At 43.8% G+C, this 23,431-nt stretch overlaps 1 protein-coding gene across 1 annotated transcript in view; it reads right to left on the bottom strand.

Annotated features, from left to right (window-relative positions):
* layna (layilin a) overlaps nucleotides 1-22,030 on the bottom strand; it is a 34,180-nt gene extending 12,150 nt beyond the window's left edge. Inside the window, exons 1-4 of the mRNA XM_060912279.1 lie at nucleotides 21,955-22,030; nucleotides 18,296-18,593; nucleotides 15,972-16,129; nucleotides 8,526-8,642 (exon numbers count right to left, since the gene is read on the bottom strand). Of these exons, the coding sequence (XP_060768262.1) occupies nucleotides 8,526-8,642; nucleotides 15,972-16,129; nucleotides 18,296-18,593; nucleotides 21,955-22,030 (649 nt within the window). The remainder of the gene's footprint in view (nucleotides 1-8,525; nucleotides 8,643-15,971; nucleotides 16,130-18,295; nucleotides 18,594-21,954) is intronic.
* Between the last annotated feature and the right edge of the window lie 1,401 nt (nucleotides 22,031-23,431).

The raw sequence follows: 23,431 nt of genomic DNA, 5'->3' as shown, positions 1-23,431 counted from the left end.
CTTCCTCCATTTACAAATGATGGTGGCCACTGTGCTCTTTGGGACCTGTAAAGCTGCAGCAATTTTTCTGTACCCTTCTCTAGATCTATGTCTTGACACAATCCTGTTTCTGAGGTCTTCAGATAATTCCTTTGACCTCATGGCTTGGAATTTACTCTGACATGCACTGTCAATTGTGGGACCTTACATAGGCAGGTGCTGGCAATCCCCAATCATGTCCAATCAATTGAATTTACCACAGGTGGACTCCGATTAAGTTGTAGAAACATCTCAAGCAGTATCAGTGGAAACAAAATCAGAGGTGGACAAAGTACTCAATTTCATTACTTAAGTCAAAGGACAGATCCCACTGGTCAAATGTTACTCAGATACAAGTGAAAATTGTACAGTCAAATTTTTACTTAAGTTAAAGTACTGAAATACTTGCTTTTAAAAATACTTCAGTATTAAAAGTACATTTCCTGTCAACGCATTGTTGTATTATTGCCACAACACTTACAAAACCTAATGCCTCTGAACTGAAGCAACCAACTGGATTTACAAAATGAATGCATGCTGTGCCATCATGGTGGTTTAATGCTAAGCTACTGTAGCAGTTTGTATGGGTGGGTGGAGCACAGAGGACGGTAGGACAGAGATCAGGTTCGGAAATAGGGCTTTTATTGCCACACTTTTCAGTGAACAACTTTAAACAAAACAGACACACACACGACCGGCGTCTGGTTCGGGAATGAGCTCCCTCTGCTCTCGTTCTCCCTCCTTAAGTAGGGCGCGGTCACTGGGAAGACACACAAACAGGTTAATTCACTTCAGGTGTAGTGATTCTGCCACTTACCTTCCCTGACTCCTCCCTCCTATCACAGACCGGTGCTTGACCACGCCCCCGCTGCCACATACCCCCACCGCCCGACTCAGGCCGGGTGGCTGTCCGGCCTGCAGTCGACTCCCCCCCCCCCGACGGGAGAGGAAGTCCGCCACGACCATCTGCGCCCCCGGCCTGTGGACCACCTTGAAATTAAAGGGTTGGAGTGCCAGATACCAATGGGTGATCCGCGCGTTGGCATCCTTCATGCGGTGGAGCCACTGGAGGGGCGTGTGGTCCGAACAGAGGGTGAAAGGGCGTCCCAGCAGGTAGTAACGGAGGGCGAGGACCGCCCACTTGATCGCCACGCACTTTTTTTCGATGGTGCTGTAGCACCCCTCACGCACCAACAGCTTCCTGCTGATGTACAAGACTGGGTGGTCCTCCCCCTCGACCTCCTGGGACAAAACAGCCCCCAGCCCTCTGTCCGATGCATCCGTCTGCAACATAAAGGGGAGAGAGAAGTCAGGGGAGTGTAAAAATGGCCCCCCACACAGTGCAGCCTTTACCTCAGAGAAAGCCCACTGGCATTGCTCCATCCACTGGACCGGATCTGGTGCTCCCTTTTTAGTGAGATCAGTCAGCGGGCTGGTGACGTCCAAATAATTAGGTATAAACCTACGATAATAGCCAGCCAGCCCCAGGAACTGTCTCACCCCCTTTTTGGTCTTGGGCCTCGGGCAGGCCGTAATTGCTGCTGTTTTATTAATTTGGGGACACACCTGCCCATTGCCCAAGTGGAAGCCCAGATACCATACTTCCACCCGCCCAATCGCACACTTATTTGGGTTGGCTGTGAGACCCGCTCGCCTCAGCGACCTAAGGACGGCCCTCAGATGTTCGAGGTGCCTCGGCCAGTCATTACTATAGACGATAAATGTTATCGAGGTAGGCGGCCGCATAAGTGGCGTGGGGGCGGAGGACCCTGTCCATCAGCCGCTGAAACGTAGCGGGCGCCCCAAACAGCCCAAAAGGAAGTGTGACGAATTGGTGTAATCCAAACGGTGTGGAAAAGGCCATTTTTTCTCGGGATAGTGGAGTCAAGGGGATCTGCCAATAACCCTTTGTTAAATCCAGTGTCGAATAAAAGCAACCTGTGCCTAGTCGATCGAGCAACTCATCAATATGAGGCATTGGGTACGCGTCAAATTTAGACACCGCGTTGACTTTTCTATAGTCCACACAGAACCGGACCGACCCATCGGCCTTGGGTACCAAGACCACCGGGCTGCTCCAGTCACTGTGGGACTCCTCGACAATGCCCATTTCGAGCATGGCCTCGAGTTCTTCCCGAACCACCTTTTTTTTGTGTTCGGGTAGCCTGTAAGGGTGGCTACGCACTACCACCCCTGGGGGCGTCTCAATGCGGTGCTCTATGAGGTCAGTGCGACCAGGCAGGGGCGAGAACACGTCCGAAAACTCGGTCTGCAACTGGGCAACCTCCGCGAGTTGGGTCGGGGAGAGGTGGTCTCCACAGGGGACCGGAGAGGTACGTGACGCTAATGCCCATTTTTGAACCTCTGGCCCCAGCTCCACCTTCTGTGGAACCACCAACACCAACGCCACGGGGACCTCCTCATTCCGGAGTTTAAGCAGATTGAGGTGGTAAATCTGTAGCGCCCCACCCCTGTCCGTTCATCTCACCTCGTAGTTGACGTCCCCGACTCGCCGTGTGACCTCAAAGGGTCCTTGCCACTTGGCAATCAATTTGGAGCTCGATGTGGGCAACAGTACGAGTACTTTATCTCCCGATGCGAACCCCCTAAGGCGTGTACCCTTGTTGTACAGGCGGGTTTGCCATTCTTGGGCCTGCCACAAATTCTCCTGGGTTAGGTGGGTGAGTGTGTGGAGTTTTGCGTGCAGGTCAATAACATATTGAATTTCGTTTTTACTTTGTGAAGGTCTCTCCTCCCAATTTTCCCGCAGCACATCTAGAATGCCACGCGGCTTACGCCCATATAATAATTCGAACGGGGAGAACCCCGTGGAGGCTTGGGGGACCTCTTGCACTGAAAACAACAAGGGCTCGAGCCACTTATCCCAATTACGTGCATCCTCACTTACGAATTTTTTAATTATATTCTTGAGGGTGCGGTTGAACCGTTCAACTAAACCGTCCATTTGTGGGTGATGCACGCTGGTGCGGATCGGCTTAATACCCAATAACCCATACAGTTCGCGCAGTGTCCGTGACATAAACGTGGTGCCTTGATCAGTCAGAATCTCTTTCGGGATTCCAACTCGGGAGATGACACGGAAGAGTGCCTCCGCAATACTGCGTGCCGAGATATTGCGCAGAGGCACTGCTTCCGGGTATCGCGTTGCATAGTCCACCAGAACTAATATAAAGCGGTACCCTCATGCTGACCGATCTAATGGCCTGACGAGATCCATCCCAATTCTTTCGAATGGGGTCTCGATTAATGGTAGAGGGCACAAAGGCGCTTTTGGAATGGCTGCTGGATTTACTAACTGGCATTCGCGGCTCGCCATACACCACCTACGAACATTGCCGCGAATCCCCGGCCAATAGAATCGGGCCATTATTCGAGCTAGTGTCTTATCCTGCCCTAAGTGTCCAGCCATGTGATTAAAGTGAGCCGCCTGGAATACCAATTCCCGGCGGCTCTTTGGAATTAAAAGCTGCGTGATTTGCTCTGTTGTCTGAGTGTCCTGCGTCACTCGGTATAATCTATCCTTCATAATAGAAAAATAGGGGAAGGACTGGGTGACGTTCGGTGGGAGCGTTTGACCATCGATTACTCTCACTTGGTCAAACGCATGCCGCAGAGTCTCGTCTCGCGACTGTTCTAACTGGAAATCTGCAAGGGATTCCCCGAGAGAGAGAGGAGGAGCCTGCGGCTCCTTACTCTGACGCGGAGATGACGTAGACGGCTCTGTGACAGCTGCTTCCGCCAAGGCGACACCGGGACCTCCCCCTACTGAAGTATGGCAGGACCCACTCTTCACTAAACGGCTCATCAACTCCCTGAATCCCGGCCAATCAGTCCCCAAAATTATCGAGTGGGTGAGGCAAGGATTAACCGCCGCCTTTACTATAAATTTTTCCCCTCGGAAAAAAATGTGGACCAACACCAAAGGGTACCTGTGAATATCCCCGTGCACACACAACACCTTCACCCCCTGTGCTCCCCCCAATGCCTCATTTTGCACCAGGCTTTGGTGAATTGAGGTTTGATTACAACCGGAATCCACCAATGCCTGATATGTATCCCCTTGAATACTCACCGGTATGCGATACGCTTCGGCCCGATCGAGGGCGGCTCCTGGTGCATCGGGGATCCGAACCACCGCACCCACCTCCATTGCCGTGCACTGCTGTTGGAAGTGGCCCGGCTCCCCGCAGCGCCAGCAAACCAGACTGGGCTTCCTCTCCGCACTGGTGTTCTGGGGCTCACTCACCTGAGGGGGGGGGGAGAGACAGACACAGAAGGGAGAAACGGGAGGGCACTGCGGGTGCGGCAGGCCAGCTGGGGGGTCGCCGGCCCCCACGGTGGGGGAATGGGGCGAGGACGGGACACAGGAGGAGAGGGGGAGAGAGAGAGAGAGAGAGAGAGAGAGAGAGAGAGAGAAGAGGAGAGAAGAGAAGAGGCTGTCTGCTGTCCTGCCGCCGGGACAGCCGCCAAATGGTCCTCCGCCAGCTCGATGGCCTGATCCAGCGACACCGGGCGGTGGCACTGGACCCAGTCCGCGGTTCCTGCTGGCAAGTGTGCAAGGAACTGTTCCAGTACCACCTGGTCAACGATCTCCACGGCATCGCGGTTGTCGGCCCTCAGCCACCGCCAGCAGGCGTCCCGGAGTTGCTGGCCAAACGCGAACGGCCGGCCGACTTCCTCCAAGCGCAAAGCGCGGAAGCGCTGACGCTGCTGCTCAGGGGTGTGCCCCACACGCTGGAGGACGGCCCGGCGGAGGTCCGCGTAGGCCAGCCAGCGGTTGGCGGGCAGCTGTAGCGCGGCCAGCTGCACCTCTCCCATTAGCAGGGGGAGGAGGCGTGCCGCGCGCTGCTCCATCGGCCACCCCGAGGTCTCCGCGACTTGCTCGAAGAGCGTGATAAATGCCTCGGGGTTGTCCTGCGGGCCCATCTTGGTTAGGGTGAGGGGAGACGGATCTACGGTGGGAGCGCTGGTGGACCCCGCCGACGCGAGGAAGTGCCGGAACGCCTCACGATCTTCTTGCTGGGCCAGCACCAGGGCCTCGAACTGCTGTTCCTGTTCCTTTCGGAGGGTGACTAGCGCCTGGTGCTGGCTTTGCTGGGCCGTGGACCAGTTCGGCGAACGGGGAGGACTTCATGGGGCTGATCGGCTGCTGTGCTCCAGATCCCGGGTTTCGGCACCACTGTAACGGTTTGTATGGGTGGGTGGAGCACAGAGGACGGTAGGACAGAGATCAGGTTCGGAAATAGGGCTTTTATTGCCACACTTTTCAGTGAACAACTTTAAACAAAACAGACACACACACACGACCGGTGTCTGGTTTGGGAATGAGCTCCCTCTGCTCTCGCTCTCCCTCCTTAAGTAGGGCGCGGTCACTGGGAAGACACACAAACAGGTTAATTGCCCTCAGGTGTAGTGATTCTGCCACTTACCTTCCCTGACTCCGCCCTCCTGTCACAGACCGGCACTTGACCACGCCCCCGCTGCCACAGCTACCTAGTCAGTGATGCTCCACCTCATACTGTATGTTACCAAACTCTTTTCAGACCCGAAATCATATTGGGTAGCTAACGTTACTAGAAAAGAAAGATTTCTACATTCTGTTTATTTGGCAAGATTATGCTAAAACATTTCTGAAAGGACTTCAGATAAGTTAACGTTATTCATGTTAACGTAACTCCATGTTTACATGCTAATTAATAGTGCCCAAGTTAACTAGCTATGTGTTAACTTTAGCCGTGGACATGGCAATGGCAACTTGTTGGGCAAATCCATCGAAAGTCATTTGACTAACCAGACTGCATAGCTATTGCAATGTTATTGCTAGCTCTAAAAGCAAAGACAACTTCATTGCAAACTTTCTCTTGGAATAAAACGTTTATATCCCTCAATATGCCTCCGCAGGTTGGACCGCGAGATTTTGTAGGTTGTGATGTGGTTCGTTTTACGCAAACAAACATTTAAAATGAAATGAATATTTAATCCTTTCAGAAAACTGAAACATGGGTTCATGGGCACATGCATTCCCCAGAAGAACCGCCTCCTTCCATTCAGCCATCAACTGATCATGTTCAAATAATGCTGCTGAGAAATCACTGAACTTGATTCTATCCAGTCTATGGACATGACGTGACCCTAGTGATGACGGATTGGCTGTCTCAGTGTCACCTGTGAAAAAACCAATCACGTTTTAGAAAAGAAAAGAAAAAAACATCATCTACTTTCAAAGCTGCTTCATAGTAATGAGTAATGAAGACCTTGATAGAAATATAGTGGAGTAAAAAGTACTGGTCTTTCAAATGTAGTGAAGTTACAGTCATAAGTTTCCAAAAAAAAAAACCTCAAGTAAAATACAGATACTCAAAAAGTGTACTTAAAGCGGATACGCAGAACCTTTATTTTTAAATAAATTTCTGAGTGGATAGTATCTCCATTCTTGACTCTTGTATGCTGCATAAATGGGAATAAAAAAAAAATATTTTTGAGAGTTAAAATCGACCGCAAAGCTGGCATTTGAGCTGCCCCGCTGAGCCAGCCAGCCCTGTTTGTGTGACGTCACTGCAATAACTGGTTTTAAGGCCGAGGCCTTTGACAGCTATAGACCAAAGTCATATAAATAAAAATTTATGGTGAAAGTAAGAAATACCGTTACTGACTTGCTCAACTAAGATTGATTTGACTTCATTGATTTTGGGTTGACTCTCATTAAAACAGGATAGATGTTATAACTTATGCAACATACATGTACATGCATGCATTTTCACTGATAAAACGTAAAAGGCTAATTAAATAATCAGATGAACTGAGACAATCTCATTCTGAAGCAAATTAAATAATCTTATACTTGTAACTTAAACACACAATACAAGTTACACGTATTAATCTAAATGCAGGTAAACAACGTGTTTTTGTTGTTTTATATCCAAATGAGAGTCGGAGCTTACCCGTCTGTGTTCTCGCTTCTTGAAGGCCGACCTTGTGGTTGATTGTTTTGAAACAATCTGATTTTCAGTTGTTCGCTCAGTTGTCCGTTCATTCACTCCTTCCACGTAAGGGCGAGATGGCAGCAATATCCAGTTTAGAAATAAGATGGCTGCTCCACTCATTCTCTCCATACTGACTACTCCGTCATTACTGCTCGGCTCAGGCAATTACTAAAACCCGGGATGGAACGGGATGTCACCGGTTTTAGCAACAACTGTGGGGAGGTCACTGCCCGAGCAATATGTTCCGTTCCGTCCCGGGTTTTAGCAACAACCCTCGGCTCACTCCAGGAGGACTAGTGCAACTGAACTCACTTTCCTTTAAAATTTATAAATAAATAAATAAATAAATAAATACTTTCCTTTTCTTGTAGTTTTCTTTTACTTTAATTATTGGTACTACACCCTCTTTCAATACGGGCTTATAGGCAACGCTCCTCAACAGATCAGAGGTTTCGTACGAGTCTTCAGTAAAATGTGCAGAGCAGAGGAGAGACCACTTCATAGCCGCCCAATGTGCCCGTGAACAACTCGCAAAATGCGTCCAAATCTTTGCAGTTTGAACATTCTTGGGCCATGAATGCAGTGTAAATTCACCTTCTGTCATGTTGCTGCACTGGCCAGCAAAACATCTGCGTGGCATGGTGATAAATTAGCTCAAAATGGAGGATCGGAATTGCAGTCAGCTCTGTGTTTTAGTATAGCGGAAATGGCGATGAGACCGATAGACTTCCTGCTGTGACGTTACAGACGTCAAGGTCATTCACTCAGACCGCTATATATATAAATCACTTTAATCATAAAAATTACTATATTAGACTTATTGTTAACGCTTAAAACTATTCCTGTGCCATTCTTGAGGTCTCAAGGCATTCATAAACGAAAGTGAGGCCATGACTCTGAGTATATGCTTTTAGTATAGTACTCAAGTAAATGTACTTCATTACTGTCCACCCCTGAACAAAATGCACCTCAGCTCACTTTTGGGTGTCATATCAAATATCATATGTACACACTTGTGTACATATGATATTTTACATTTTGATTTTTAACAAATTAGCACAAATGTCTAAAAACCTGCTTTCACTTTTTCATTATAGGCAATTTTGTGTAGAATTTTGTGACAAAAAATGAAAATCTATTGCAGAATAAGTCTGTAACGTAATAAAACATGGAGAAGGTGAATGGGGTGTATAGACTTTCTGGCTTAACTGTATATCACAGTGACCAAATTTCAGAGGGAACTAAGTTTCACCGATTTTATGAAATCGAAAGGCCATCTGCTTTTAATATAAACTTGCAATTTGCCTTGGAGCCAGAAGTACTGACAGAGCTACTGTTCTAGAAAATTAATTAACACCCTCTGGCCAATCATAATTGAGAATACAACAGCACTGTGGTATAAAAATTCTCAATAACTGTAGTAGCACTGCTCCGAAACCTGCCATCAAATCTGAGATTAATATTACTTTACTGAAACCTTTATTCCACTCTCTAGTGGTCTACCTGTGTATTCAGTAGTCGCAACGCTCATCCCATCATCATGAACCGTCACTGAGGGATTCTTGGCTACTTCTGTTGTTGTTGTCGTCATCACCGTCGTTGTTGCCGTTTTAAAGACACCTGAGACCAGGAGAAAATGAATGACTTGGAAATGAGGATCTAAAGGTTAAAGCAGTGGGTAAAATATAAAAAGTTGAACAAAAGTACACCACTGGCACTTCATAAAGCAAAGAATGGCGGAAAACCATCTGTGCTGCCAGATTGGGCTTATTCCTGCCCACTTAGGCTGTTTGTAATCAAATCAGGCTTGGAAAAATGCCATTTAAACCCTTTTCATTGTAATTAGCATACAGTTTCAGTTCAGACGTTATGGTGAATTGGCAAATTTTAAACAAGATGAGTGAAATTGTATGAGTGCATCGAATTTGACAACCAGATGTGGAAATGACATTTCACTCTCAATAAAACAATCTGTGAATCCGAGAGTATTTGATATCTATGGCCCAGTTTCAGAAGCTTTACAGTGTTGAAGGTTGTGATCTGATTGTCTCTGCATGTCAGTGTATACACATTTCTGTATGTTGTATACAGGTGTATGTTATACACCTCTGCTATAAGTAAGCAATAAAATATGATGGGCATGCAAAGTGTGAGAGAACAAGTATACAGAACAGGACAACTGATACACGTATCCATTTTTATTCTGTCCACATTCACTGGATATGAGCAATTGCGCGCTCTGATTGGCGACTCTACTACTAGGCTATCAGCTCATATACCATTGAGTAGAGAAAAACAAAATGGTGGCGCGTGTTGCTGAACCAACTGAGGATGAAATAAAAACTCTACTCAAAAACAAAACCCCCCAAAATACAAAAAAAACCCCGCAATAAAATATGGAATAAAATTATTTGATGGTAAGAACGTATCTTTTTTACATATTTTTCAAGAATTATTATTGCATTTTTCACAAATTGCTATGGTCATTTTGCTGGTTTGTTTACATACTTAGTGGAAATGATTTTGTCAGACGTCTTGTATAAAGTTTTTATTGATCAAATTTGCAAAAAAATACAAATAAAAATGTTCTGTTTCTCAAAATCCAGTGAATGTGGATAGAATAAAACAGTTATTCCACTCAATTCAAGATTCAAGATTAACTTTATTGTCTCACAAAGTGAGAAATTTGTTCTGGGCCATTCGCCCATGCTGCAGCCACAACACAGAACATACAGTACTGTAGATATGCACATCCATATCATACATGGCTTATAGCTGACTTGGTGCTACGCTATCAGCTCATGTCCAACTTGATTTCATGGAATAACTAGTGAATAGTACATAGACACGAGTGTTTTACTGGGAATTACACCACTCATATTTTTCATACAAGCTCCATCCGGGACATGGAGAACCAAAACCGTGACAGAAATCTCTATATGTCACTCGTGAGGAAATCAATGAATTGTTTTGAAAAATTTGGGTACTTTTTGTTTGTGAATGTGTCGATATAATAAAAAGAAAATCACATGTTGGCTTGAAGATATGAAGTTTATCTTCTTGTGTTGAAAAACTTGCATTTTTCATACAAAATACATTGCAGATCTGAGTGACATATTTCCCAATATTTCACTCCAATGACATCACTCCCAGTGTTTTCCCATGGACTAGACATGCGTTGTCAAAATGGTAAACCGGTTCAAAATTAAAATTCTTTTGATTAGAATTCTCTTGCATGTTTTTTTTGTGGACGTGTCCATATAATATAAAGAACATTACACGGTGGTGTGAAGATATAAAGTTTATCTTCTCTTGTTGAAAATATTTTCACTTGCTCACTTCGATCACTTGTGATACTATTTACTAGTCGAAGATAAACTTTATATCTTCACGCAACCATGTAATATCCTCTATATAAACATATCCACTTGTAATAACGTCTAATATTGTAGAACATACACCAAACAAGTTTATTACTGTTTCACTTAACTTACAACAGATATGTATATGTTCATCCATGAAATTGAGTCATACATGAGCTGATAGCCAACAAGGCATGTAGTTCCGTGTTGGCTATAAGCCACGTCCGACGAGATTGAGTGGAATAACTGTTTTATTCTCTCCACATTCACTGGATTTTGAGAAACGGAGCATTTTTACTGTTATTTTTTGCAAATTCAATAAATAAAAACTTTATACAAAACGTCTGACAAAATCATTTCCACTTAAGCGGACTTCTTAAAAACCTATTGACGGGTGCACAAATTAACTTTAGTGTTGTTTTTTGTAGAAAGCATCATCTTGCTGTCGTGCCGAGGTATAGAATAGCTTTAGACATTTATTTAATTCTTCCTTGGACATTTCAGTTTTATAATTTTCAAACTTCTTTGAGCTTTTGAACCAGTCTTAAAAAACACAACAACACCACATTTTAATGCTTAAAGATGAAGAATGCAAACAAACCATTGAAATGACAGCAGCAATTTGTGAAAAATGTAATAATATTAATAATAATAATAATAATAATAATAATAATAATAATAATAATAATAATTCTTGAAAAATAAAAAAATATGTTCTTACCATGAAATACTTTTATTCCATATTTTGTTGCTTTTTTATTTTATTTTTTGGGGTTTTGTTTTCGAATAAAATTTTTATCTCAGTTGGTTCAGCAACACACTCTGCCATTTTGTTTTTCTCTACTCACAGTGTATGAGCTGATATCCTAGTAGTCGAGTAGCCAATCAGCGCGTGCGATTGCTCATATCCAGTGAATATGGATAGAATAAAAACAGTTGTTCCCTGACCAGCCTCTCTATTCTTAACAAAAGCAAAACTAACACACATACAGTAGTATTTACCAGTCAAATGTGCATGTGAGAACATGATATAATTATAAACTAAGATGTAAATACTATTTTAACATGAATAGCTAATTGCTTAAAAGGAGAAAGTCATGATGTCACACTTATAACCTATTCAATAGGCTAATTAGGGGTGAGAAAGAAAGTACTCCATATGACCAGTTGAGGTACAGTACTGTATTCAACTACAATAATGAAAATGATGCATTTATCTACCAACATGCTTCTTTACCCATCAGAAATTGAATTGACATTTGGGAAACTACAGTTTTTAAACAGGCAAAGTTCTAAGGGTTGTTATTGCCAGGGTGGTTGTTGAGGCTTCGCCCTCTCAGCCTATAAAATGCCCCAGTGGCTTAGCGCAAAATATAGCCTCTGACAACCAAGTCCAGCTCCTGGCCTTCCCGTGGCAGAACTGTTTAAAACTGACAGGAGAAAGGGCGAAAGGCGGGTTATTGGTACGTTTAAAACCAGTTTTCTATTGCTATCTCCATCTATGGCTGCCTCCATCTACTGGTTTCTGTCTCCTGCTCTTTTTCTCAACATCTTGCAGTTCACAACAAGATCCCATCAAGATAGCAACCCTCAGAACCCAGTTTTCCTAGATGCTGTTGAACTCTGGGTTGGCGTTAGGAAGGGCATCCAGCTGTAAAATCTTGCTCCATTACAAGTCATGGTAGTTCGTAATATTACTGATAGTGAAGGCGGGACTCTCACTGATGGGAGTGTCAAACGGTAGGGTGGGTGTGAGACATAGGCACTGCCAGATCATCATCAAATGACAGAGTCATTCTTTTTGTGTATCAACTTTGAATATTGGTACTATGAGGGGTAGAGGCAGTGAGGTGGTGGAGACCATTGCTAGGAGGAAAATAGATATTTGCTGTCTGCAAGAGACAAGATGGAGAGGTGGATCGGCCCGTATGATTAGTGGAAAGGACTCTAGGTATAAGCTCTTTTGGATAGGAAATGATCAAGGTATCGGTGGCATTGGCATTCTCCTGGTGGAGAAGTGGGTGGAGAGTGTATTAGAGGTCAAGCGTGTGTCTGATAGGATATGCCTTATCAAGATCAATATTGGGCGGCACGGTGGTGTAGTGGTTAGCGCTATCACCTCACAGCAAGAAGGTCCGGGTTCGAGCCCCGTGGCCGGCGAGGGCCTTTCTGTGCGGAGTTTGCATGTTCTCCCCGTGTCCGCGTGGGTTTCTTCCGGGTGCTCCGTTTTCCCCCACAGTCCAAAGACATGCAGGTTAGGTTAACTGGTGACTCTAAATTGACCGTAGGTGTGAATGTGAGTGTGAATGGTTGTCTGTGTCTATGTGTCAGCCCTGTGATGACCTGGTGACTTGTCCAGGGTGTACCCTGCCTTTCACCTGTAGTCAGCTGGGATAGGCTCCAGCTTGCCTGCGACCCTGTAGAACAGGATAAAGCGGCTAGAGATAATGAGATGAGATGAGATCAATATTGGTGCTAACATCCTTACCATCCTCTCAATTTATGCGCCACAAGTGGGTCTGGATGACCGCACCAAGAATGCCTTTTATGACTCACTCCAGTGTACTGTGTCCAAGTTTGGAAACTCGGAAATCCTACTCCTTTGTGGTGATTTCAACAGCCATATTGGTAGTACCTCAGCTGGCTATGAAGGTATCCATCGTGGATTCGGCTATGGTGACTGCAACATTGAGGGTGAAAGGCTGCTGGAGTTTTCAGTGGCTAATGAGCTTGTTGTCTGTAACTCCTTCTTTAAGAAAAGAGTAAGTCACCTGGTCACCTATTAGTCTGGAAACTCCTCCAGTCAAGTAGATTACATACTTGAGGCGCTGTGAGCTTAGGCTTGCCACCGATGCCAAGGTTCTACCAGGCAAGGAATGTGCTCTGCAGCATAAACTGTTAGTTTGTGATCTTGCCTTAAAGTCCATCAAGCCTTGCAAACAAACCTTCACCCCAAAGCTCTGCATCTGGAAGTTAAGAGATCCTGTGGTGAAGAAAGATTTCCTGGAAACAGTGAAAGCAGAGATACAGGACAAGCACAATCCCACGTCTATTGGGGAAACCTGGCAACTGCTGAAGAGTGGCTTACTAAGTGCTGTGGATAAAGTATGTGGTTTCACAAAGAAGAGCAATTGGAGGAAGCAGACATGATGGTGGGATGACACAGTCAGCAGTGCTGTTGAGGAGAAGAAGCGGCTCTGGAAGGCCTGGAAGAAGGGGGCAGTAAAGAGGACTATCTCAAAGCCAAACATAATGCCAAGCATGTAGTCTTTCTAGCTAAGAAGAGAGCTGAGGAAAGTAAGTTCTATGATGTAAATTTAGGAAAAGAGGATGTGTTTCATGTGGCTAAGCAAATGAAGAAAGAACATCAGGACATCGTGAGTGAAAGTTGTATTAAAGACGATCTAGGCAATCTCTCACTCAGCGATGATGACAAGAAAAGGGCATGGAAAGAGCACTATGAATGCCTTCTCAACATTGAATTCCCCTGGTGTTCCAAGGATCTACCTGTTGCTGAACCTGTTGCCGGCTCCCCCATACTAGTGACTGGTGAAATGATTGCAGAGGCTATGAACAAGATGAGGCCAGGAAAATCCCCTGGTCCCTCTGGTGTTGTTGCCGAAATGCTTAAAGCTGCTATTGATGTCAGCTGTCCCCTTGTGACAAAGCTTGCAAATGCCATCATAGCTGAGGGGAAATACCTGTGGACTAGAATACTAGATAGATCATCAACCTGTTCAAAGGCAAGGGTGATGCCACAGACAGAGGTAACTACCGTGGCTTGAAGCTAACGGCACATTGCCTGAAGGTCATCGAAAGAGTGCTGGACAAAGTGATATGTGGTATTGTGGACATAAGTGAAATGCAGTTTGGCTTCATTCCAGGCAGAGGAACAAGTGATGCTATCTTTATTGTGAGACAACTGCAGGAAAAGTATCTGGCTAAAGAAAGAAATCTATACTTTGCTTTTGTTAACCTTGAAAAGGCCTTTGATCGTGTGCCATGAAAAGTCCTGTGGTGGGCCTTGAGGCGAGTGGAAGTCCCAGAGTGGATCGTGAGAACAGTCCAGCCAATGTATGCCAATGCCAAGAGCAAGGTCAGGATCAACCAGACTTTTAGTGATGACTTCAACGTAAAAATGGGTGTCCATCAAGGCTCTGTTCTGAGCCCCATGATATTTATCATTGTTCTTGAGGCTCTGTTGCAAGACTTTGCTTCTGGTGCTCCCTGGGAGCTTCTATATGCGGATGACCTCGTGATTATAGCTGAGACCCTAGATGAGCTCAAGGAAAAGATCCTGCTGTGGAAGAATGGTTTAGAATCCAAAGGACTGAGAGTGAACATGGATAAGCCCAAGGTTATGATATCTGGCCCATGTACTGTGTGTAGGAAAGGCGTGGGTTGCAACTCAATCCTTTGCAATGGCTGTCAACATTGGGTGCATAAGAAGTGTACAAGCATTCGAGGCAGACTCTCCATAGACCTATCTTTCAGATACGACAGATGCCTTGGTCTAGCACGCCCAATAGACACCAGGCCCTACAACCAAGTTCTTGTTGGTGAGTATGTCGTAGCTACAGTTGACTCCTTCTGTTATCTTGGTGACACTGTATGCTCTGGTGGGGGATGTGAGCTTGCAACAATCACAAGAACCAGAGCAGCTTGGGGTAAGTTTAGAGAACTGCTACCTCTCCTGTCATGCCAGAGCCTTGCTTTCTGTACTAGTGGCCGTATCTACAGCTCCTGTGTCAGAAGTGCAATGCTATATGCTAGTGAGAACTGGCCTCTGAGAAGAGAGGATATGAAGCACCTGGAGAGGAACGAGAGAGCTATGCTCAGGTGGATGTGTAATGTGAAACCCGAGGCTGAGGTCAGCACTAGTAGTCTTCACCAGAGACTAGGCCTGGGGGAGCTTGATGCTGACCTCAGGTACAAGCGCCTGCAGTGGTTCAGTCATGTCCACTGAAGCACACTGAGCATTGGGAAGGTGCTGTCCTTGCAGGTGGAGGGAGCGAGGAAAAAGGGCCACCCACGCAAGACATGGAAGGAGGTGGTCACCCAGGACTTGAGGGAGTGGTGCTGCATGCCCAGGGATGCACTGGACAGGGTCTACTGGAAAAGAAGCCTACGAATGCACCATGCAGCATCCAACCCACTGGTGGTGGATGATGGGTGTTAAACCGGATAGTCATAGTCAGTCATCCAGTTGGCTAGAATGCTTATTAGAGTAAAATGATAGTAAAACTGCATTATATAGGTAGCATTTTAGATCGTTGTTTTGAAATTAAAAGGTATTTATAATACCTCATGAATACATTATTTGTGTGTGTGTGTGTGTGTGTGTATTCTGTTTGCAGTGGGTGGAAGGTGGGAGTCTGAAATCCTGTCATATCAGTTATCAGTACATCAGAATTGCTTGAACAGTTCTGCTATATCTGTTATGAATATCACATACTGAATTATGAATGGGGTTTGTGTGTGTGTTATTTGGACTATTTGGACGTCCCCCAAGGAGTTCGTTATAGCTGGGTTGTAGTGTACTATAATTGGATGATAGAACTCCCAAACTCATCTTGAAGAATCTCACCTTTGGTATACTTGCAGATGAAATTGTTCTTTGTCTCACAGTTGTCGTCATTCCACTGAAACATGTACCTGTTTCCTTCATCTGAAGAAGCTGATGGTTGGTGGTACATCACCACACACACCTCGTAACCACAGGAGGGTTCATCCATGTGCCAGTTCCTACACAGAAAACGCAGAGCTGATACTATCATAGCTCATATTATATGAGTCTTTGATCTTCATTAAAAGTAAAACGGTCTCATGAGCGAACTGAGTGAAATACTTAGTGTCTTGCAAAAGTATTTCTCCCCCTTGGTGTTTGTCCTGTTTTGTCGCATTACAAGCTAGAATTAAAATGGATTTTTTGGGGGTTAGCACCATTTGATTTACACAGCAGGCCTACCACTTTAAAGGTGAAAACTGTTGTTTTATTGTGACACAAACAATAATTAAGATGAAAAAACAGAAATCTGGAGTGTGCATAGGTATTCAGCCCCTTTCGTATGAAACCCCTAAATAACAGCTGGTCCAACCAATGCACTTCATAAGTCACATAATTAGTTGATTAAGATCCACCTGTGTGCAATCAAAGTGTCCCATGATCGGTCACATGATGTCTGTACAAATCAACCTGTTCTGGAAGGACCCTGACTCTGCAACACTAAGCAAGCAACATGAAAACCAAGGAGCACTCCAAACAGGTCAGAGACAAAGTTGTGGAGAAGTATAGATCAGGGTTGGGTGATTAAAAATATCCCAAACTTTGAATATCCCAGTGAGCACCATTAAATCCATTATAGCAAAATGGAAAGAATATGGCACCACTACAAACCTGGCAAGAGAAGGCCGCCCACCAAAACTCACAGCCCGGGAAAGGAGGGCATTAATCAGAGATGCAACAAAGACACCAAAGATAACACTGAAGGAGCTGCAAAAATCTATAGTGGAGATGGGAGTATCTGTCCATAGAACCACTTTAAGCCGTACACTCCACAGAGTGGGGCTTTATGGAAGAATGGCCAGAAAAAAGCCATTGCTTAAGAAAACACATTTAGAATTTGCCCAACAGCATGTGGCAGACTCCCCAAACACATGGAAGAAGATTCTCTGGTCAAATGAGACTAAAATTGATCTTTTTGGCAATCATGGGAAACACCATGTGTGGTGCAAACCCAACACCCTGAGAACACTATTCATGGTGGTGGCAGCATCATGCTGTGGGGATATTTTTCATCTGCAGGGACAGGAAAGCTGGTCAGGACTGAAGGAAAGATGGATGGCACTAAATACAGGGCAATTCTGGAGGAAAACCTGTTTGAGTCAGCCAGAGGTTTGAGACTGGGACGAAGGTTCACATTCCAGCAGGACAATGACCCTAAACATACTGTTAAAGCTACACTGGAGAAAGGGAAACATTTAAATGTCTTGCAATGGCCTAGTCAAAGCCCAGATCTCAATCTAATTGAGAATCTGTGACATAAGTTGAAGATTGCTGTACACCAACACAACCCATCTAACTTGTGAGATGTGGTAAGCTAAAAGAGACATACCCAAAGAAACTTGCAGCTGTAATTACAGCAAAAGGTGGATCTACAAAATATTGACTTTGGAGGGGGTGAATACCTATGCACACTACAGATTTGTTTTTTTTCATCTTAATTATTGTTTGTGTCACAATGAAACAACAATTTTCACCTTTAAAAGTGGTAGGCACGTTGTGTAAATCAAATGGTGCTAACCCTCCAAAAATCCATTCTAATTCCAGCTTGTAATGCGACAAAACAGGACAAAAACTGGGGGGATGAATACTTTTGCAAGACACTGTACCTAGCATTATGAGATTGCGTATTTCAACACTGACAAACAGAATGCAGTAATTCTCTTTAAATGTTGGTTTATCTTTAGATAATTTTATAAAGCATACATTATCAGTCAGCCTTTTATAGAATTTGGCCAGGATTTTACTGGAATCTGATGCAGTAATAATCAAAGACCACCATAATCACACAGTCTGAAACTGTCTTTAAGAAATGATGGCTTTCCTTGGCCCCCTGTTGATTGGACTCAAGATAGCCAATCACAGGAATATTTAATTTCAAGCATTCAGAATAGTGTAATTAGTGCTCTCATTCAAGTATGTTTATCTGTCCTACAATGTTGTATGAGCAGCAGTTGAAAAATACTGTATATGGAATGATTGCCAACATAGTCCCAAATTAAATAAATAAACCCAAAATGAAAATGGTACCAACATGATGCTAGAGATCTCAGCAGAATTACATTTTGTAGTAGAGTTGTTCATAATGGAATACACCATACTGTACAATACATTTCTTGTGTCCTGACCTGAAATTTGATTGACTGCCATCCAGCCAGGAGTACTGAGATGTGCAATCAATGCTACTCTCCTCATAGTTTGACGTTCTGCGTAGACCGATCCAAAAGTCACCATCTGAAGCTTTCAGCTCCTGAATAAAGCCCTCGATGAGACTCTGCTCAGCCAATGATTCGATGCTGAGCAGGTCTCCTCCGTCGCTCCTGCATGCCCGCTGCGCCTCTTCAAAATTTAGCTTACGCCAGTTCTCCTCGAAGTAGCCAATTTTGTAGCAGGGCTTGTTTGTGCCCCGCTTACATATGTGTTGGCCTTTGGAGGAAGAGTGAGACAAGTTTAGGGACTGAAGCACGTTATCTAAATGCTAGGATTCATATCCTATAATTTGTTTATAAGTACCATTATTACAGTAAAGATCCACCATATCCACCTGCTGTTTTATGCAGTTCTCTAATCAGCCAATCCCTTGACAGCAGCACAATGCATCAAATCATGCAGATACAAATCAAGGGTTTCAGTTAATGTTCACAATGTTCAAACATCAGAATGGGAAAAATTGTGATCTCGAAGCATGACTTTCTTTCACTGTGTCATGGGTGTTGGTTTGAGCTAGATGGACTGGTTTGAGTATTTCAGAAACTGCTGATCTCCTGGGGTTTTCACACACAACAGTCTTAAGAGTTTACACAGTGTGGTGCGAAAAACAAAAAACATTGCGCAACAGTTCTGTGTTGCTTTGTTGATGAGAGAGGCCAGAGGAAAATGGCCAGATTGGTTCAAGCTTTTCTGCCAGGAAGGATATAGCAACTCAGAGCAATTCTTTACAACCGTGGTGAGCAGAAAAGCATCTCAGCGTGCAACAGTAGAAAACCACATTGGTTTCCACTCCTGCAGCCAAGAACAGGGATCTTAGAATCAAGAACAAGTTCCTATTGAAGTGTATGGGGAGTGTAATTTGCAACAGTGTGCAGGATTCAAGTTTCTAGTAAGCTATTAAAGTCATGAAAAGTAAGATTTGGGTTGAAAATGTTCACATTCATTCCTTTTCTTGAAACTGATTTGCATGAATTTCTCATGTGTTTGTAAATTGTTAAAAAAAAACCTGAAATGTAAATGACTGTTATTAAAAAAGTCAATGCAATATTATACAAACTGAAAATTATATATGCATAAAGAATGAGCATAATGCTAAAGATGAAAGCATGAGACCAGAACTGTACATTTATCATATAAATGAGTACCAAGGTAAAATCATGTCCCCCAAATTAGCTAGTAATGCAAAATGTCTTGCCATGATACTGTATTGACAACTTTCACATAGCCATAATGCTTTGGGTATATTGCTAGGGGGTAACCAGGCACTATATTTGTTCACCAAGTCAGATATCCTCAGTCATTTCTTTGAGTTCACATGGGGAAAAATTACTTTTCCTGATTTAAAAGGTTTTATGGAATACCTAAAGAAGCTAAGCGTCGAAAAGCGTAGTTCGACAGAATTCACAGTCAAAATTTTCCACCGACAGACAACATGCGACTGTGTTCTGCACACTTCAGTGGTGGAATAAAGTCTGATGATCCAAGTCACGAAGCCTACAACCTCTCAGTCTTTGTGTTTAGTTACAAAAAGTGTGAAAACCAAAAAACAAGGAACTGAAAAGGACAACTTTATTGAAGGATCAACTCCCAAAACAAAAGCACAAACGATGCAATGTCAGTAAGCTGACATATCCTTTCCCTTTAAGTGTTTATGTACGGTTGGGAGATCGAATGTAGTGTTCGACCCTGTAGTCTGAACAGCTTCCTCTAACAGCCCAAAGACTGTCGTAATCTGATAGCATATGAGCTCAAGAAAAACCAGAGTGAAGGAAATCAAAATCAACTTAAAAAAGAAATTTGACAGTTCTGTTGTGTTTACAGTATGTACTTGGCTGAGTGAATTCCTTGCTTGTGTTCCCGTGCACAAAGCGTTTTGTATTTTCTTAAGGCTTTCTCATCATAACACCCAGCAAAAACAAATCCACTGCGGATTCTTCTATGATCAGTGTCGATCTTTCGAAGCTCTTCTGCCAATTTTTTAACTTCTGCAGGTCAGTAATTGTTGGAACACCCACGCTGACAGACAAAGAAGGTCGGTGACTGTCACCTGAAGCCAAGATGTTCAATGTGTTCGATATGATATTTACAAGCACTTTTTTCTACCGATTGATTTATTGAAGTCCACAGAAAAGGCTTTGCAGATTTCTTTAAGCTTTGGCTTAATTAGTTTTGACATTTCTTTGAAAGTTTTAGGGAGATTTAAATTTGAAAGATTACCATCAGTGTGCGACACCACGTGGGTTTAGTTTGTTTATATTTTGGTTACCCCCCAAGGCACAAAGCATTATAGGTAATGTGAAAATAGTCAATTGTGTCCAAACATCCCATGCTAAAACATTTTTTCTTACTAACAGAGGGGCCCCTTTGGTTCCTCTGAACCAGCTTCTAATTACACCAGCATCCTGCAAGGTTTTGACAATAAAAGCTACGTCCCAACCCACATACCACCACACTAAACCGCACGTAAACCTGTCATTTCAATGTCCTGTCTAGTTCACTAGTCCAGCTTGTAGTGCAGCCCTAGACATCTTGTAAAACATCTATAGCATGCACCACACATTGGGTTTACAGGCAGTAAAGGAAAACAAAATGCTTTCATCATGATCAAAAGAAGTGGAGAAAGGAAACGAGAACAAAGAGGATGCGGATATTATAAAAAGGCCATGGAGTACATGAAGTGAAATAGCGTTGAGTGTTAAGGGCATTAACCTGTTGCAAAAAATGCAGACTTGGTGGAGTCAGGTGGCATTGACATTCATAATATAAAAAAAAAATCTGGACTACTGCCATGGTTCCCCTCACCATCCAGACCTGCCTGATTCATCCTGATGCTCTTTACTCCTGTTAGGATCTTCTATACTTTTCAACCACCATCAGCTGTCCCTAAAGATGTTCACTTCACAGAAACAGTCTCACTCTTGCGCCAGTGGATAACTGCACATGGATACTGTAGACTTATACCCAAGAACTGCTGCTGGAATCATAAAGACTGTTCTGCGCTCATATCGGACTCGTTCACAAGATCATCATTTCAACACGCTGTCTCCACCTGTACGCTGTAATAATCCCACCACTGGGTGTCACCTAGAATCCCTTTGAGTTTGGTTCCTCTAGAGGTTTCTTCCTCACGTCAACTCAACGAGATTTTCCTTATATAGTCACCTTTGGGTTTTTTTTCACCAGGGATCTACATCTAGATGCAAGTCTATATCTGGATTTCTGTAAAGCTGCTTTGTCCCTTGTCTATTATTAGAATTAAATATAACATTTACTGACTTATGAAATGACCTGAGCATGATTCATTGAGTCGGTAAAGACGAGACTTTATTGATATCGCATGTTGGGAAATTGATTGGCTGATTAGATCACCACATGATGCCCTGCAGAAATAATTTGGTATAAACTTGCTCAGAACTTGATATCAAATCAAAGCCATTCAAAAATGAATAAAGCACATTATGTTAGTTAGCATATATTGCAGTGCCTTCAAAAACAGGAACAACCAGAAACTAAGATTTCCTATTAAACTGATGAGCATCTTTAAAAAAAATTACTCTTATTGAAAAGGTGCACTTACCACCAAGCACTCTGGATGCTGAAGTCGGCACACTGAGCATCAGCGCTGAAAAAGCCAAAGCTCTCCTCACATCCATTTCACTCTTTCTTCTCAGGCTTCCATTACAGATGAAATGCGCATTTTAAATGTTAAACACTAAAGACATTTTGACAAATGGACAAACCACAGACTGAGCGAGGATCTGTGTGTGTGTGAGAGAGAGAGAGTGGAAGGGGTAGTGTATGAACCCTGTGTTGTCTCTGCACAGTACATGCAGAACAGGCAGGGAGGAGTATGTGAAGGGTTTCACTCACACGAGGAAGTTAATTATATTGAGATTAATTAAATTAGATTTGATTGTGGGGCGGAGTCTCTTTAGCTGTTCTTGCATATGAAATTTTGTATCAGAAAAAATAAAAAAAAAGATAAACATATGATGAACGGCGTTGAAAGTAAGTACATAAACTGGAGGTATATTTGGCTAATGTGCAGCTCTAACTGTTGTGTTAAAAATATAAATCAATTTGGGTCCACTTGAATACCTAGTGTGAGCTTGAGTTAGGAGATTTACCCAGCATGCTCGCTTTAAAAAAACAAAAAAACAAACAATTTGTGGGTAAAAATTACACCATTGGTATAGTGCAGTTGATAATCAGAGATGTTACAGAAAAATGTGAGGTAATTTTATATACATAAAAAAAACTAGCTAAAAGTAATGTTAACAGGCTATTTACTGTAGCAGCCCAAATTTGTTAGCTTCAGGCTTGTAGTACTCGAGTCCAACTCGGGTCAACTCAAGTCCCCTGATGACTCGTGCGTTGACTGCATTCGGACCCGCAAATTGGAGACGAAGACTCGAGTTTTTTCTTTAGTTTTTGTAACATGCCATAATAATTTGGCATAAGATATTTGCAGGGCAGCACGGTGGTGTAGTGGTTAGCGCTGTCGCCTCACAGCAAGAAGGTCCTGGGTTCAAGCCCCGGGGCTGGCGAGGGCCTTTCTGTGCGGAGTTTGCATGTTCTCCCCGTGTCCGCGTGGGTTTCCTCCGGGTGCTCCGGTTTCCCCCACAGTCCAAAGACATGCAGGTTAGGTTAACTGGTGACTCTAAATTGACCGTAGGTGTGAATGTGAGTGTGAATGGTTGTCTGTGTCTATGTGTCAGCCCTGTGATGACCTGGCGACTTGTCCAGGGTGTACCCCGCCTTTCGCCCATAGTCAGCTGGGATAGGCTCCAGCTTGCCTGCGACCCTGTAGAAGGATAAAGCGGCTAGAGATAATGAGATGAGAGATATTTGTATCCAAGCCCTGTGATGACCTGGCGACTTGTCCAGGGTGTACCCCGCCTTTCGCCCGTAGTCAGCTGGGATAGGCTCCAGCTTGCCTGCGACCCTGTAGAACAGGATAAAGCGGCTAGAGATAATGAGATGAGATATTTGTATCTACATTCATTTTTATACTAATTTCATGCAAGAGTGTCACACCTGTGCGCCTTGGCACG

The sequence above is a fragment of the Neoarius graeffei genome, chromosome 28 (assembly GCF_027579695.1).
Source record: "Neoarius graeffei isolate fNeoGra1 chromosome 28, fNeoGra1.pri, whole genome shotgun sequence".
NCBI lineage: Eukaryota > Metazoa > Chordata > Actinopteri > Siluriformes > Ariidae > Neoarius > Neoarius graeffei.
The sequence above is the reverse complement of the archived record's forward strand: the minus strand, read 5'-3'. Positions and strand labels throughout refer to the sequence as shown.